This window comes from Tursiops truncatus, chromosome 20 (assembly GCF_011762595.2).
Source record: "Tursiops truncatus isolate mTurTru1 chromosome 20, mTurTru1.mat.Y, whole genome shotgun sequence".
Classification (NCBI taxonomy): Eukaryota; Metazoa; Chordata; class Mammalia; order Artiodactyla; family Delphinidae; genus Tursiops; species Tursiops truncatus.
The window spans coordinates 28,543,456-28,556,541 of record NC_047053.1 but is presented as its reverse complement, the minus strand read 5'-3'; the positions used below and the strand labels follow the sequence as shown (position 1 = coordinate 28,556,541).

General features: G+C 48.1%; 1 protein-coding gene across 1 annotated transcript in view; it reads left to right on the top strand.

Moving 5' to 3' along the window:
• The window catches only part of TEX14 (testis expressed 14, intercellular bridge forming factor), a 59,838-nt gene that overhangs the window by 10,451 nt on the left and 36,301 nt on the right, over positions 1-13,086 (top strand). Inside the window, exons 7-13 of the mRNA XM_073797970.1 lie at positions 132-262; positions 1,374-1,487; positions 2,717-2,840; positions 3,955-4,133; positions 9,085-9,236; positions 10,698-10,888; positions 11,693-11,828. Of these exons, the coding sequence (XP_073654071.1) occupies positions 132-262; positions 1,374-1,487; positions 2,717-2,840; positions 3,955-4,133; positions 9,085-9,236; positions 10,698-10,888; positions 11,693-11,828 (1,027 nt within the window). The remainder of the gene's footprint in view (positions 1-131; positions 263-1,373; positions 1,488-2,716; positions 2,841-3,954; positions 4,134-9,084; positions 9,237-10,697; positions 10,889-11,692; positions 11,829-13,086) is intronic.

The following is a 13,086-nucleotide window of genomic DNA, read 5'->3' as shown; positions in this document are numbered from 1 at the left end:
TAAAAAGAATTATGTCCGGTGCATAGGGGTATTCAGCAAATTGATAACTAGCAGCTCTCTCTATTTTTAGCTGGCTGGTAAAATTCTGGAGGAGTTCTTCCCCACCATTTGAAGCTGTGCTTTGCTTTCAGTTTTATCTCACAGGGGGCACGCAGCTGGCTTACCTAGGATCTCTTCCAGTAATTGGAGAAAAGGAAGTGATTCAAGCTGACGATGAGCCCGCCTTCTCTTTCTTCAGTGGCCCCTACATGGTCATGACCAAGTAAGTGGAAGCTGGCCAGTGGAGGTGAGACTTAGTCCCACAGGAAGGATGGACTTTAGTGACATCCTTGTGTGTGGAGGGTTTCTGCCCAAACACAAGGACACACTGAAAAGCAGATGTCTAGATCAGGATTTCTCAGCCAGGACACCATTGACATTTTTGTTATCCTTTATTGTTGGGGGCTGTCCTGTGCACTGTAGGATGTTTAGGAGCGTCCCTGGTTTCTACTCACTAGATGCCAGTAGCAGCTGTGCTTGCCTCCCCTCAACCCCCTACATTTGTGATTGTGACAACCAAAATGTCTACAGACAAGGCCAAATGGCCCCTTGTTGAGAACAACCGCTCTGAAAGATTACTCATGACAGTGTTTCAACCTTTCTACTCTCTAGAGAATTAGAGGCAGCATAGGGGTGACTGTCTGGCCTCAGGTCAAAGGGTACTGAAGCCCTGCATGGCTCTCACCAGCCAAATGCAGCAGAGGCGGCAGTACTAGGATTTGGCTGTGATGAAAGCCCCTGGGACGTTCTCAGTCCCCAGAGGCCTGCCTGCTGCGGGATCACAGGAGCTGTCCTGGCCAAGGTCTCTTGTCCTCCTTGAACCTGGCTGCCTCTTCCCTGCTTAGAAGTCACACCCTTCTAAAAAGGCCTCTGCAGACCCGCAAGGCTCTGTATCCCCTGCAGATATGCTTCTTGTTTTCCTGCCCGTGCCGCAGATCTGTTGTCACATCCCCTCTTCTTCTGTCCACTGCTGTGGCCTTTGCCCACGTCATCACTGTCCCTCCCCCAGGCTAGCCTCCTAACTGGCGTCTCATTCTCCAGACCACCCCTGCCCTCCCATTCCCCATGCTGCTGGTACCCTTGTCTTTCTAAAATACAAACCTGATCAAGTCCCTCCCTCCCTTAAATCCTTCAGTGACTTCCTGCCACCTGCACTAAGTCCCTGAAGTGCTTTAGGCCCCCGGGGGTGGTAGGAGGGAGGACCCAGCAGTGCTGGGGTGGGGGCTTTACAGAGTCTGTATAAACACTGCTTCTCTGATCTCTGGCTACAGAGCTCCTCACTGAAGCAGTGGCTGCTCACTCCCTTCTGCTCCCACTCTCTCCTGCCCTTGTAGCCTGCTGTGGAACGGGAGCAGGGTCACAGTGAAGGAGCTGCATCTTCCCACCCACCCGCACTGCCGCAGGCGGCGGCTGGCTGACTTGTTAATTGCTGAGCTAGAGCACAGCAGGTGAGAAGAAAACCCGAGAGCATTTCAGACCCAAGTTCGGGGCTGTGCAGGGCTGTGCCTGAGGGTGGAGACCAGCCCCCTCAGCCTCAGCGTTTCCTCGTTGTAGGTTGATTTGACTTCCCAGGGCTGCCAAGAAAGAAGAAGAACTCATGAATAGCCTGAGTGTGGGGACGGTAGGGGCTCAGTTCTGTCAGCTGACCAACTCCCCATGACACATGTCTCTGAGGTGCAGCCTTCAGGCCTGGCGGGCTCTTCTGCAGCCCCTGAGGCCCACCTTATTTTGGGCCCTGTGCCCATCAGGTCGGCGTGTGCAAGACTATCTTCATAGAGCATGGCTCTGCTGGAGACCCACGTGTCTGAGGAACCATGTCTCTCCTTTGAGGACACGCTGATGGGTCTCAGTACCTTAAGTTTCCTGTGGCTCAGGGGTTAATCTTTCAAAGGGGCAGGAAATCCATCCTCGGTTTCATACCAGGGCTGCTGAGGCCTTGGAATAGGCCCTGGCTCATCGAGTTCTCTCCTGAGGAAATCACTCAACTCCTGTAAAGCCAGATCCTTCCTTTTGGAGAAGTCATCCTAAAGGGACTCAAGGAGGCTGGAAGGGCTCATAGACGCAGCATGGATTTTTTTTTTTTAATATTTATTTATTTATTGCTGTGTTGGGTCTTATTGCAGCACGCGGGATCTTCCTTTGCGGTGCACGGGCTCAGTAGTTGCAGCACGTGGGCTCAGTTGCCCTGTGGCACGTGGGATCTTAGTTCCGTGACCAGGGATCAAACCCACGTCCCCTGCATTAGAAGGTGTATTCTTAAGCGCTAGACCACCAGGGAAGTCCCCACAGCGTGGATTTTGATGTGAGGGTCTATGACCTTGGGCCTGACATCTCCCTGACCTTGGTTTCCTCATCTCTAAAATGAGTGTAACTGTAATGGTACCTTTCTTGCAACTGGTTGTTAGGATCAAGTTGATGTGTGTAAAGTGCCTTGCTTAGTAGCTCTTAGTGACATTGTCGTTGATGACTCTAAGCCCTCAGGTTCCGATCAGTGAAAGGTCAAGGGTTCCACCAACAGAGACCCCTACTCCCACCCTATCCCCCTTTCTTGGAAGAACATTCTGTGCAAATAGTATTTGTATGGAGTGCGTTCAGGGTGCCAAGAAGAAAGGAAAGCGCCCATCTTCCATCATGTCCTCTTCCCTCTGCCTCATCAGAAGCCTCCTTCCCTCTGCAGCAAGTTGCGGCACCCTCACCTGCTACAGCTGATGGCTGTGTGCCTGTTCCAGGGCCTGCAGAAGACCCGCCTCGTGTACGAGCGTGTCGCCGTCGGGACGCTGTTCTCTGTCCTCCATGAACGGGTAAATGGCCATTTCCCTGGGTTTTTCCCTTGCTCCCCCCCACCCCCCGCCCCAGCTCTCCCTTCCCTTCCTCCCTCTTCCTTCTCCCCCAGCAGAAAAGTTGAGAAACCTCTTCATTCTTTACTCTGTGGGAGCTATATAACACACCATGTAAGGCTGATGAGCACGTTGGAACGAGTGTGATTGTATTACTGTTTGTCTTGCTTTTTTATCAGACATCTAAGAGCTCAGTAGACCCAGAAATCACATAGCCACACTTTTAGCTAACTATAATCAAACAGCCTCTGGTCTTACTTCCCAGTATTTTCACTGGTGCCCTGCAGGACCTTTATATGCAAGTCTTTATCAGTCCCCTCTCCCTTTTCAGACTTCCTGGTGGAGGCAGGGACATATTCCCTGACCCACAGACTCCTTGGGAAACATGCTTTGGGCTGACATGTGGCTTCAGAGAGGTCCTGAAAGATTTGTTTTCCTTTCTCCATGACTTTGTTCTAAAGACCCTGGGCTGGAGTGAGAAGAGATCCTCCAGGAAGGGCTCTTCCCTGAAATGGCTCGCCGTTCCTCCTGCCTGAGCACCTCCTGTTAGTGTCCTAGTTCCCTTTCCTCTCCTTGGGTGAGGACGTTAACTTAAAATGCCCCTTCTCTGGGGAGAGACCTGTTATGATTGGGTACTTTGGTGTGAGTGAATTTCTGTCCTCCTAGGATGAACTTTCTAGGTCATCTGACTGGGGTAGGGGGTGGAGTGTCCTTAACGTGTCTAGGTTCTCCCGCAGCACAGGCTTGGCTGGGGATGGAGAGCGGGGCAGGTGCATTGCTGGTGGTGGCAGGCCCACTCTGGAGGTGTGTACCAGGCTTTGAGGACTTTTCTCCTCATTTTTCACGGTATCAAGCAGCTTGGCTGAGGGAAAGGAACCCCGGTTTGGAGCCAGGGGCCCTGGGTCAGTGGGCCCTTAGGCCGATCACTTAACTTCCCTGAGCTTTAGGTTCCCCGCTATGAAATGGGCACACTATGTGGCTGTCGTGGAGATCAGTTGAAAAGACTTTGGGAACTACAAAGCATTCTACAGTGTCGGGGGCCGCAGTCCCCTTTGTTCTGGTGGTTGATCTCTTGCAGCGGGCCCAGTTCCCCATACTGCACATGGAGGTGATCGTGCACCTGCTACTCCAGACCTCCGACGCCCTGAGATACCTGCATTCTCGGGGCTTTATCCACCGTTCCCTCAGCTCCTACGCCATCCACATCGTCTCCACAGGGGAAGCGAGGCTGACCAACCTGGAGTACATGATGGAAAGGTGGGTGCACCTCAATCATGACGTCCAATCAGGATCTCCCTGGGGGTGCTTTGCTATAGAGAGAGAATCTGATCTGGGCTTGACTCCTCATTGGGGGGCTGAGCTGGCAATCCATGGAGGAGGAGGTTTCCCAATGCCTTGCCCTGTCAGCCAAGGTTAGAGGGACTTTGGGGAAGTTATTTCTGCTCAGGACATTCTCATTTTAATAAACATTTAACAAGCATGAGCACACATTAGCCAGCATGTATAAGTTTTCAAAATTTTCTGTGGCTTCACACAACCGAAGTATTTCTCACTCACATTGCACTCTGGTGTGTGTGTGTGTGTGTGTGGGAGGGGGTGGTGGCGGCATTCACTATGTTCCACGTTCCTCCCCGCTGTGGCTCCACCATCCCCCAGGCCTCAGTCCCCCCACTGTATCCTCTGCATGCTGGTCAACGAGCAAGAGCAAGCCTGGAGGGACGCAGCGGGGCTTAGGGACTACCTGCAGCGTGTGCATTGTCGCTTCCCGCTTTACACTGGCCAGAGCCCAGTCACCTCTGCAGGGAGGCTGGGAAATGCACCACAGCTGTGCATCCTGGAAGGCGCGAGAAGGCGATGGGTGCTGGTGAGCGGTGCGGTCCTGGTCCCGATGGGTGGGGATCAGTGCTGTGAGGGAAGCAGTGACAAAAAACAATGCCCTTATTCAAGGGTTGGTGGATGGGCTTCACTTCCCATTTGGCAGGAGTCAGAGTCCTCCTGAGAGTTGAGGGCTGGCTCCTATCTCCTGTCCCTAGGTTCTGGGGAGCAGAGGATCTCCCCTGTGCTTCCTTGCTGTCGTCCACAGCTCTGAGCCCTAGGCCCAGGGTTGTTCCTGTGCTGCTGTGAGGCCTCAGCCACGGGCAGACCCATGGCTTAGATCTGCTTGCCTCCACCTACCCTGGTCCTCACCTACCACCATCGCTGAGGCTTTGTTTCTGAGTCTCTCAGCAGGTCTTTGCTGCTCACATGTTCATAATATACTTCTCTCACTACATGAAAACCTCTACCAGGGCAGGGATTTCTGTTTTATCCGCTGCCATGTCTCAGATGCCTAGAATAAGTGGGAACTCAGCATGTTGTTTAAATGAATGAAGTGGAAAGACTCAGTTCCTTGACCGCATGAGCCCTTGGTCTCTCTGCCTGGAGAGGGGAGCAGGGACCAGATTGTGCTTGACCTCATGGACCTTGGCAAAGAGTTTGAATTTAACCCTAAGAACACGGGGATGCTGTGAATGTTTTTTTTGAGCAGAATGGTGTCATGGCTGAAATTTACAGGTTAAGCAGACCCCCTCACTCCTGCCATGTGGAGAAGGGGCTGTGACGGGATGAGAGAGAAGCAGGGGAACAGTTAGGGTGTGACTGGAGCAGTTTTCCATGTGGGAACCGGTGGAGGCCAAACAGCTGTCGCCAGTTGAGTGGCTCAGTCTCAGATCTGGTCCATTCTCAATCCCAGTGGCTCCCATGGCCTAGAAGATTAAGTCCCGGCACTTTGCAGGGTGAGAAGCCTTCCAAGGTCGGGCTCCGCCTACAGTGCCATGCTCATCACCTCCCACTCTGCCTGGCCATCTGAAGACACTTTCAGTCCACGCCATTTCCCAGCGCTCTGCTCCTTGCCTCCGGAGTACCTGACACTCCCTTTTATCCTTTTAAACTCACTTCTGACACAGTCTCCCACCACACCCCGTGAAGCCTATACTGAAGCCCTGTCCCCACCTCACTGAGCATATTTCACTCGCCTGCAGCCGAGTGTCTCTGCCCCCCCAGTGGCGAGCTCCGTCCGAGAGGGCAGGGACCGTGAGTTGTTCATCTTTAGCATCCACCTCAAGCCTGCCACGCAGTAAGTGCTCGGGAAGCATTTGAAGTGAATGGTTGAGTCTAGCTGAAGGGAAACTTTGAAATGATTCAGAACAGGGTTCACCACTTTGGCTGTGTGTTCAAGGGCAGTAGAACCTAAGGGATTTGGACATTTTTGCCGTTGATAACGGGCTTTTCAAGAAGGCTGACAGAACCCAAGCTGTTTGCCAGTGATGCGGCGCCATCTGTTGTTGAAATGGAGGTATAACAGTTTCTTTGACTTGAGCTCTCCAGTAGAAATGTGAATCCTAGGGTGAAATGGAGCTTTGGAGATGGCCAGGCCCAACGCTGTCCTTTTATAGAAGAGGAAACTGGGGCCCAGAGAGGTGAAGAGGTGGTCTGAGGTTACCCAGCTGTGGCTAGAATCAGGTGGTAGAGGACGTTTCCTGGCTTATAGGGGCAGGATGGATTGGAGGTTGAAGGTAGAAAAACCAGCCAGGAGGCCACAGGGCAGGGCCTGGTGGTGGTGACCAAGGAACCAAAATAGAAGGGAAAGATGTGAGATGCACCGAGAAGCTGGGGTCCACAGACTGGTCAAGTGAGGGGCTGTGAAGTAAATGGGTAGGAAAGTGTGAGTTCTTTTGGGCTTGTTGACCTCAGAATGGAACTTTGGTCAGAAATGTCCGTCAGCAACATTTGACGGCTCATAATGTGAGTTGATTACCCAAGAATACAAAACAGCTTTCAGTTCTGCATTTACTTTTGGTAGCACTCTATTCAGGCCGGTACAGTTGTTGAATGTCATCGTTAAGGGTAGCACTCCATCTCTTGGTGTAAAAATGATACAGCAGTTTCTCCTATTCTTCAACTCCTTCTTAATGGAATCTTTAGAGCTGGAATTGACCTTGCAAGTGGTATCACATAGCCATAGCCAAATGTAATTTTAATGATGTCAGAGCTGAAGCCCAGAAAAATAACTACCATGGAATGACAGCCAGAAAAGAAACTCTCTTCCTACACCCCACTAGCGTTAACAGAGAAGGAAGAGGGATCAGAAGAGTGGAAGTAAAAGAGAAAGGATATAAATCCTGATTGTAAATAACTTGTCCCTTGCCTTAGGCAGCCTGAGAGGCCCAAGAGGGTCAGTAAGTGTCTCCTTTGGACAGTCAGCCTACAAGGTGAAGAGCCAAGTATGCTAGGTCCTCAGAATATCTCTCTGACAATAAAACACGACATTGCTTTTCCTGTGATACTAATATAATATTTGCATGTGTATCCACGCTGTTCACATGACACCTAGGCCACACTTGCCTATTGAGCAATACAACTAAAGAGTCTAAATGTACCATCTTTTTTTTAAAAAAAAGAGAGAAAACAAAACAAAAATACGGTCTTTTATAGCTTCATGGCTTCCTGAACTCATTGCCATCTATCAAAAGTTCTACCGGAAGAAATATTACTTAGGGAAGTTTGTTCAAAGTCTGAGAAGTCCATCCCATCCTCTAAAAGCTTTCCTTTGCCAGCAAAAAGAACTTCTGGTTACTCGCTTTTTAGGAACTTAATTTTTTTTTTTTGGCCACGCTGCACGGCTTGCAGGATCTTAGTTCCCCGCGGGAGACTGAACCCGGGCCCCAGCAGTAACAGCGCCAAGTCCTGACCACTGGACCTCCAGGGAATTCCCAAAAACTTAATTCTTAATTATCAACCAGCAGTCACCAAGTCTTTACCAAATGCCTACCATAATGTTCATATTAATTCCTTACTTGCTTAGTGCTTTATGGTTCACCGAGTGTTCCCACACGTGTGATCTCATTTGATGCTCATGACAGCTGTGGGCAGAAGTCAGTGCTGGTCACCCTGAGGACGCTCTTTGGCCCAGAAGACATTTAGGATACTCTGACTTAGTTCTCAAAGAGCCTGGTTGCGAAGTTGAGTTATTCAAGCCAATCAGTGAACCTTTGAGCGCTAAACTGGGAGGGCTCGTTCCCAAGAGGGCAGAGCTCAGAAAAGAAGCAATCACGAAGAGCTGGAAGAGTCTCAGAAGGCTTTGATAAAGCAGGTGGGGCTTGAGGGGGTTCTTGAAAGGGTCTTAGGTTCATTTAATCAAAAGGTAAGCATTGAGGCCCTGGTATAAGTTTAGAGATACGGTGATACAAGAGACAGATAAGTGGCCTACCCTCGTGGAGCTGACTTTGGTGGAGGGGAGACAGATTATAAACAATAAATCAATGAACAAGAAATTCAGATAATAAGCACTCTGAAGCCAATAAATTGGGACTACTTTACATTAGGTGGTCAGGTAAGTCCTCTCCGAGGAGGTGATTTTTGAGCTAATACTTTTTTTTTTTTAACATCTTTATTGGAGTATAATTGCTTTACATTAGTAAAGTTGTGTTAGTTTCTGCTGTGTAACAAAATGAATCAGTTATATGTATACATGTATCCCCATATCCCCTCCCTCTTGCGTCTCCTTCCCACCCTCCCTATCCCACCCCTCTAGGTGGTCACAAAGCACTGAGCTGATCTCCCTGTGCGATGCAGCAGCTTCCCACTAGCTATCTATTTTACGTTTGGTAGTGCATATATGTCCATGCTACTCTCTCACTTCGTCCCAGCTTACCCTTCTCCCTCCCCGTGTCCCCAGGTCCATTCTCTATGTCTGCGTCTTTATTCCTGCCCTGCCCCTAGGTTCTTCAGAACCTTTTTTTTTTTTTTGAGATTCCACATATATGTGTTATGAGCTAATACTTTAATTACAAGAAGCAGCCAGTCGTGCTAGGATCTGTGGACAGAGCATGCCACGCAGAAGAAGCCACCGGTGCACAGACCTGAAGTGGTGATGTACTTGGCATGCTGGAGAAACTGAAAGAGGGCCCCTGTGACTTGAGAGGAGTGAGTGAGCAGGAGAGAGCGGCCAGATGAGGTGGGAGGCAGGGCAGGGCCTGCTCGGGTAGGAACGGTAAGGAGTTGCAGGCGTTGGAATAGCAGGCAGTGTGGGTTAGCTCAGGGTCTAGCTGGTTTCTGGAAGCTCAAGGAGGTTGTCAGGCTTCAGAGGCAAATGTTTTCACACATGTGTGGCATGGTGATCACAGTGATCCTTTAAGACATGAGCCCTACTTTGTGTTTCCTTCCATAGCCGGGATGGAGGTGTACACAAGGACCTGACTCGAGTATCCCTCCCCACCCAGCTTTACAACTGGGCCGCCCCGGAGGTGATCTTACAGAAGGCAGCCACAGTGAAGTCAGACGTCTACAGCTTTTCTGTGATCATACAGGAGATTTTAACAGGTAGATCAAAGAGCTCATTGACGGTGACCAAAGTCCCTATTCTTAGGTTGGATTTTTTTTTCCCCCAAGAGTTACTTAGTTTTATGAAAATGCAGGACACGGGCAAAAAAAACTTCTTTAAGGAAACCTCTTTGGGTTTATGGAAGGTATAAGATGATCTCCCAGAAATCTTTCTCTTTTAACCTGTTCTTTAAGACTCAGCAAAGCCCACCTATCAGCCTGTCAGTGGTAATGCATTTAATCCAAGGAGCGTTTTTAAACTGAATATTGCTGTCAATGCCTAGGGGTGGGTCTCTGTAAGGTGCCCCTTAAGAACTTTTTTTTTAAATTGAAGTATAGTTGATTTACAATGTTGTGCAATCTCTGCTGTACAGCAAAGTGACTCAGTTATACATATATGTACATTCTTTTTTTGTATTCTTTTCCATTATGGTTTCTCATATTGAAAAACCATATTGAATATAGTTCAATATATATATATTTTTAAAGAAGATGTTTGGGGTAGGAGTTTATTAATTAATTTATTTTGCTGTGTTGGGTCTTCGTTTCTGTGCGAGGGCTTTCTCTAGTTATGGCAAGTGGGGGCCACTCTTCGTCGCGGTGCGTGGGCCTCTCACTATTGCGGGCTCTTTTGTTGCGGAGCACAGGCTCCAGAGGCGCAGGTTCAGTAGTTGTGGCTCACGGGCCTAGTTGCTCCACGGCAGGCATGTGGGATCTTCCCAGACCAGGGCTCGAACCCGTGTCCCCTGCATTAGCAGGCAGACTCTCAACCACTGCACCACCAGGGAAGCCCTATTAGTTCAATATTGAATATAGTTCCCTGTGGTATACATTAGGACCTTGTTGTCTATCCATTCTAAATGTAATAGTTTGCATCTACCAACTCCAAACTCCTTTCCCCCATCCCTTTTGGCAACCGCAAGTCTGTTCTCTATGTTAAGAACTTATAAACGAGGGGAAAGGACTGGCCTCTGAGAAGTAAACTGTGAAATCAAACACACCCAGAATCCAGCGTATGTATAAGCAGTGTCACTTAAAAGACATAGAAACCCTTCCAAACATATAGAACTCTAAGGTGAAGGCATACATGCCACATTCACTAAGGGGGTGAGAATCAGCCCCCATTTAGCAGTGTTTACAGTCTCAGAGGCAAAAACCACACCTTCCATGACATGAATGTATTGGGCAAGCCTACTTGACACCAGGAAACATTCGCTTGTGGTCCCTAGGTCTGCCAGCAGAGAGTCCATACCTACATGAGTCTGACACTATTTTTTCCTGTCTCTGTGGCAGAGATTTCCCTGTTATTTGGGTCAAGTGGTTTCTCCTTTGTTATTGGGCTTCCGGTAGTTTTTCTACAGAAAGAAGTTAATTTTAAAGAGGTTGAGTGACTTGACAAAGGTTAGACAATTTCATGTGATTTCTTAATGTCTCTCCTTCCTATGGCTGTTTCCTTAACAGACAGCATACCCTGGGATGACTTAGATGGCTCAGTTATTAAAGAAACCATAGTGTCGGGAAATTATTTAGAAGCTGATGTCAGGCTTCCGAAACCTTACTATGACATTGTTAAGTCAGGCATCCAGGTCAAGCAGAAAGACCGAACTATGAACCTTCAAGATATCCAGTATATTCTGAAAAATGACTTAAAGGTAAGCTGTGAAGTTGTTGGGAGTTTATTTCTGCTTACCTATCTCAGGGGATAGGGAGTTAGAGACCAAGAAGAAGCTAGAGACCAAGTTGTAGGATATTTTGGAAATCCTCATTTCATTACACCCTTTCTGTGTTCCCAAGAAAATTCTAACTGCCTAACTTGGTGAGGGCAGCAGGGAATTGTGGAGGGAGGCTGCGGAGTGTCAGTACATAAAAGGGACACCCTGTAGGCACACAGTGCGATTCAATGAATGACAGCTACTGTTACTACTTTTCTTAAAAATTTATTATTTTTTTTTGTATTTTTGGCTGCATTGGGTCTTTGTTGCTGTACGTGGGCTTTCTCTAGTTGTGGCGAGTGGGGGCTACTCTTCGTTGCGGTGAGCAGGCTTTTCATTGTGGTGTCTTCTCTTGTTGGGGAGCACGGGCTCTAGGGGCACGGGCTTCAGTAGTTGTGGCACACGGGCTCAGTAGTTGTGACTCGCAGGCTCTAGAGCGCCGGCTCAGTAGTTGCGGTGCACGAGCTTAGTTGCTCCGCGGCATGTGGGATCTTCCCGGACCAGGGATTGAACCCATGTCCCCTGCATTGGCAGGCAGATTCTTAATCACTGTGCCACCAGGGAAGTCCCTGTTATTACTTTTTAAATATTGGTAATTAACAGTTAATTCATTTATCAGGACTACAGTCAGTCTACCCAACTGGGGTAACGGGGGGTTTGTTTGACACCTAGATATGTTTCTAAAACACCAGTGACATTCAGATGATTGCAGATATGTCCTTGCCAGTACTTCCCTTGTTACAGGATTTTATTGGAGCCCAGAGAACTCAGCCAACTGAGAGTCCCAGGGTGCAGAGATATGAACTCCATCCTGATGTCAATGTCTGTTTAGGAGTGACTTCAGAACATCCATTGCAAATAAAAGAGCTGAAGGAAGCAGGTATGGCCTTAACCCACAGGTTTTGACATGAATGTGTTCTGAGAGCTGTAACTAATCAACTCCTCCAAACTATACTCATAACTTATACTGGGAAGGATGGATGCCTTAGGGAAAAATCAAGATCCTTAAAATTATTAAGTTAAACTTTTTGGGCTCCATATACACCTTGATTGGATCCAGAACTGTGCAGTAACAATCTGTTTCTTTCTAGTATGATTTAGGACTGTATTTAATTGTTTCACAAATAAAAATGGTGATTTTAAAATTTAAAACTATTATCTGCTCATTATAGAAAATTCTAAACAATACAAAGAAGATTACTTAACATTTTAATTCGTCAGAAATAATTTGTTAACATTTTGGTGTTTCTTTCCAACCTTTCTTCTAAAGCCTTACTGCTTTTTAGTACACTTGGAAACCTTAGAGCTCTGAGCTGGAAAGGACCTTGCAATCATCTGGCTTGATGCCCTCATATTCCAGATGCGAAAACTAAGGTTCAGAGAGGTTGTGGCTTGCTCACAATTCCAGGTTTATTACGCACCTGGAACATAGGCCTTTGGATTCTAGCCAAGTGACTATTCTCTGACTCTTTGGACAGGCCTGGAAGCCTCCAGAATGGCCCTCCAAGCTCTTATTACTTTGTCTCCTTCGACCCATTCTCTGCGAGCTTACACCATCAACCAGGGGTGGTGGGTAGTCAGTCCTGGAGTTATTTTTTGAGGTATTATCTCTCTCAGTGCAGTGGCTTCTTGGGCAGTGTCTCAGCTTCTTTTATCAGATGCTCACAAAGAGCACAACTTGAACTGACATGAATATTCAAACACCTTTAGTGTAAAGTATGAATTTAGTCCTAAGATTCAGGGGCCTGTAATTTGCTTGTCCTGAAGTTATGCATGTTTTGAACATACTATAACTTAAGCTTAGAACATTTCCTCCCGGGTTTGATCCTTCCCAAATTTTCTTTTTTTTTTTCTCTTACATATACATATATATATATTTATTTGGTTGCACTGGGTCTTAGATGCAGCAGGTGGGCTCCTTAGTTGTGGCAGGTGGACTCCTTAGTTGCAGCATGCATGTGGGATCTAGTTCCCTGACCAGGGATCGAACCCGGGCCCCCTGCATTGGGAGCACCCAGTCTTAACCACTTCACCACCCGGGAAGTCCCCCAAATTTTCTATCTCAACCCACGTCAAAATAGTCAGAAATACCCTCTCACCCTCTGTGTGTGTATCTGGTAGTCTTCCTAACTGGAAAG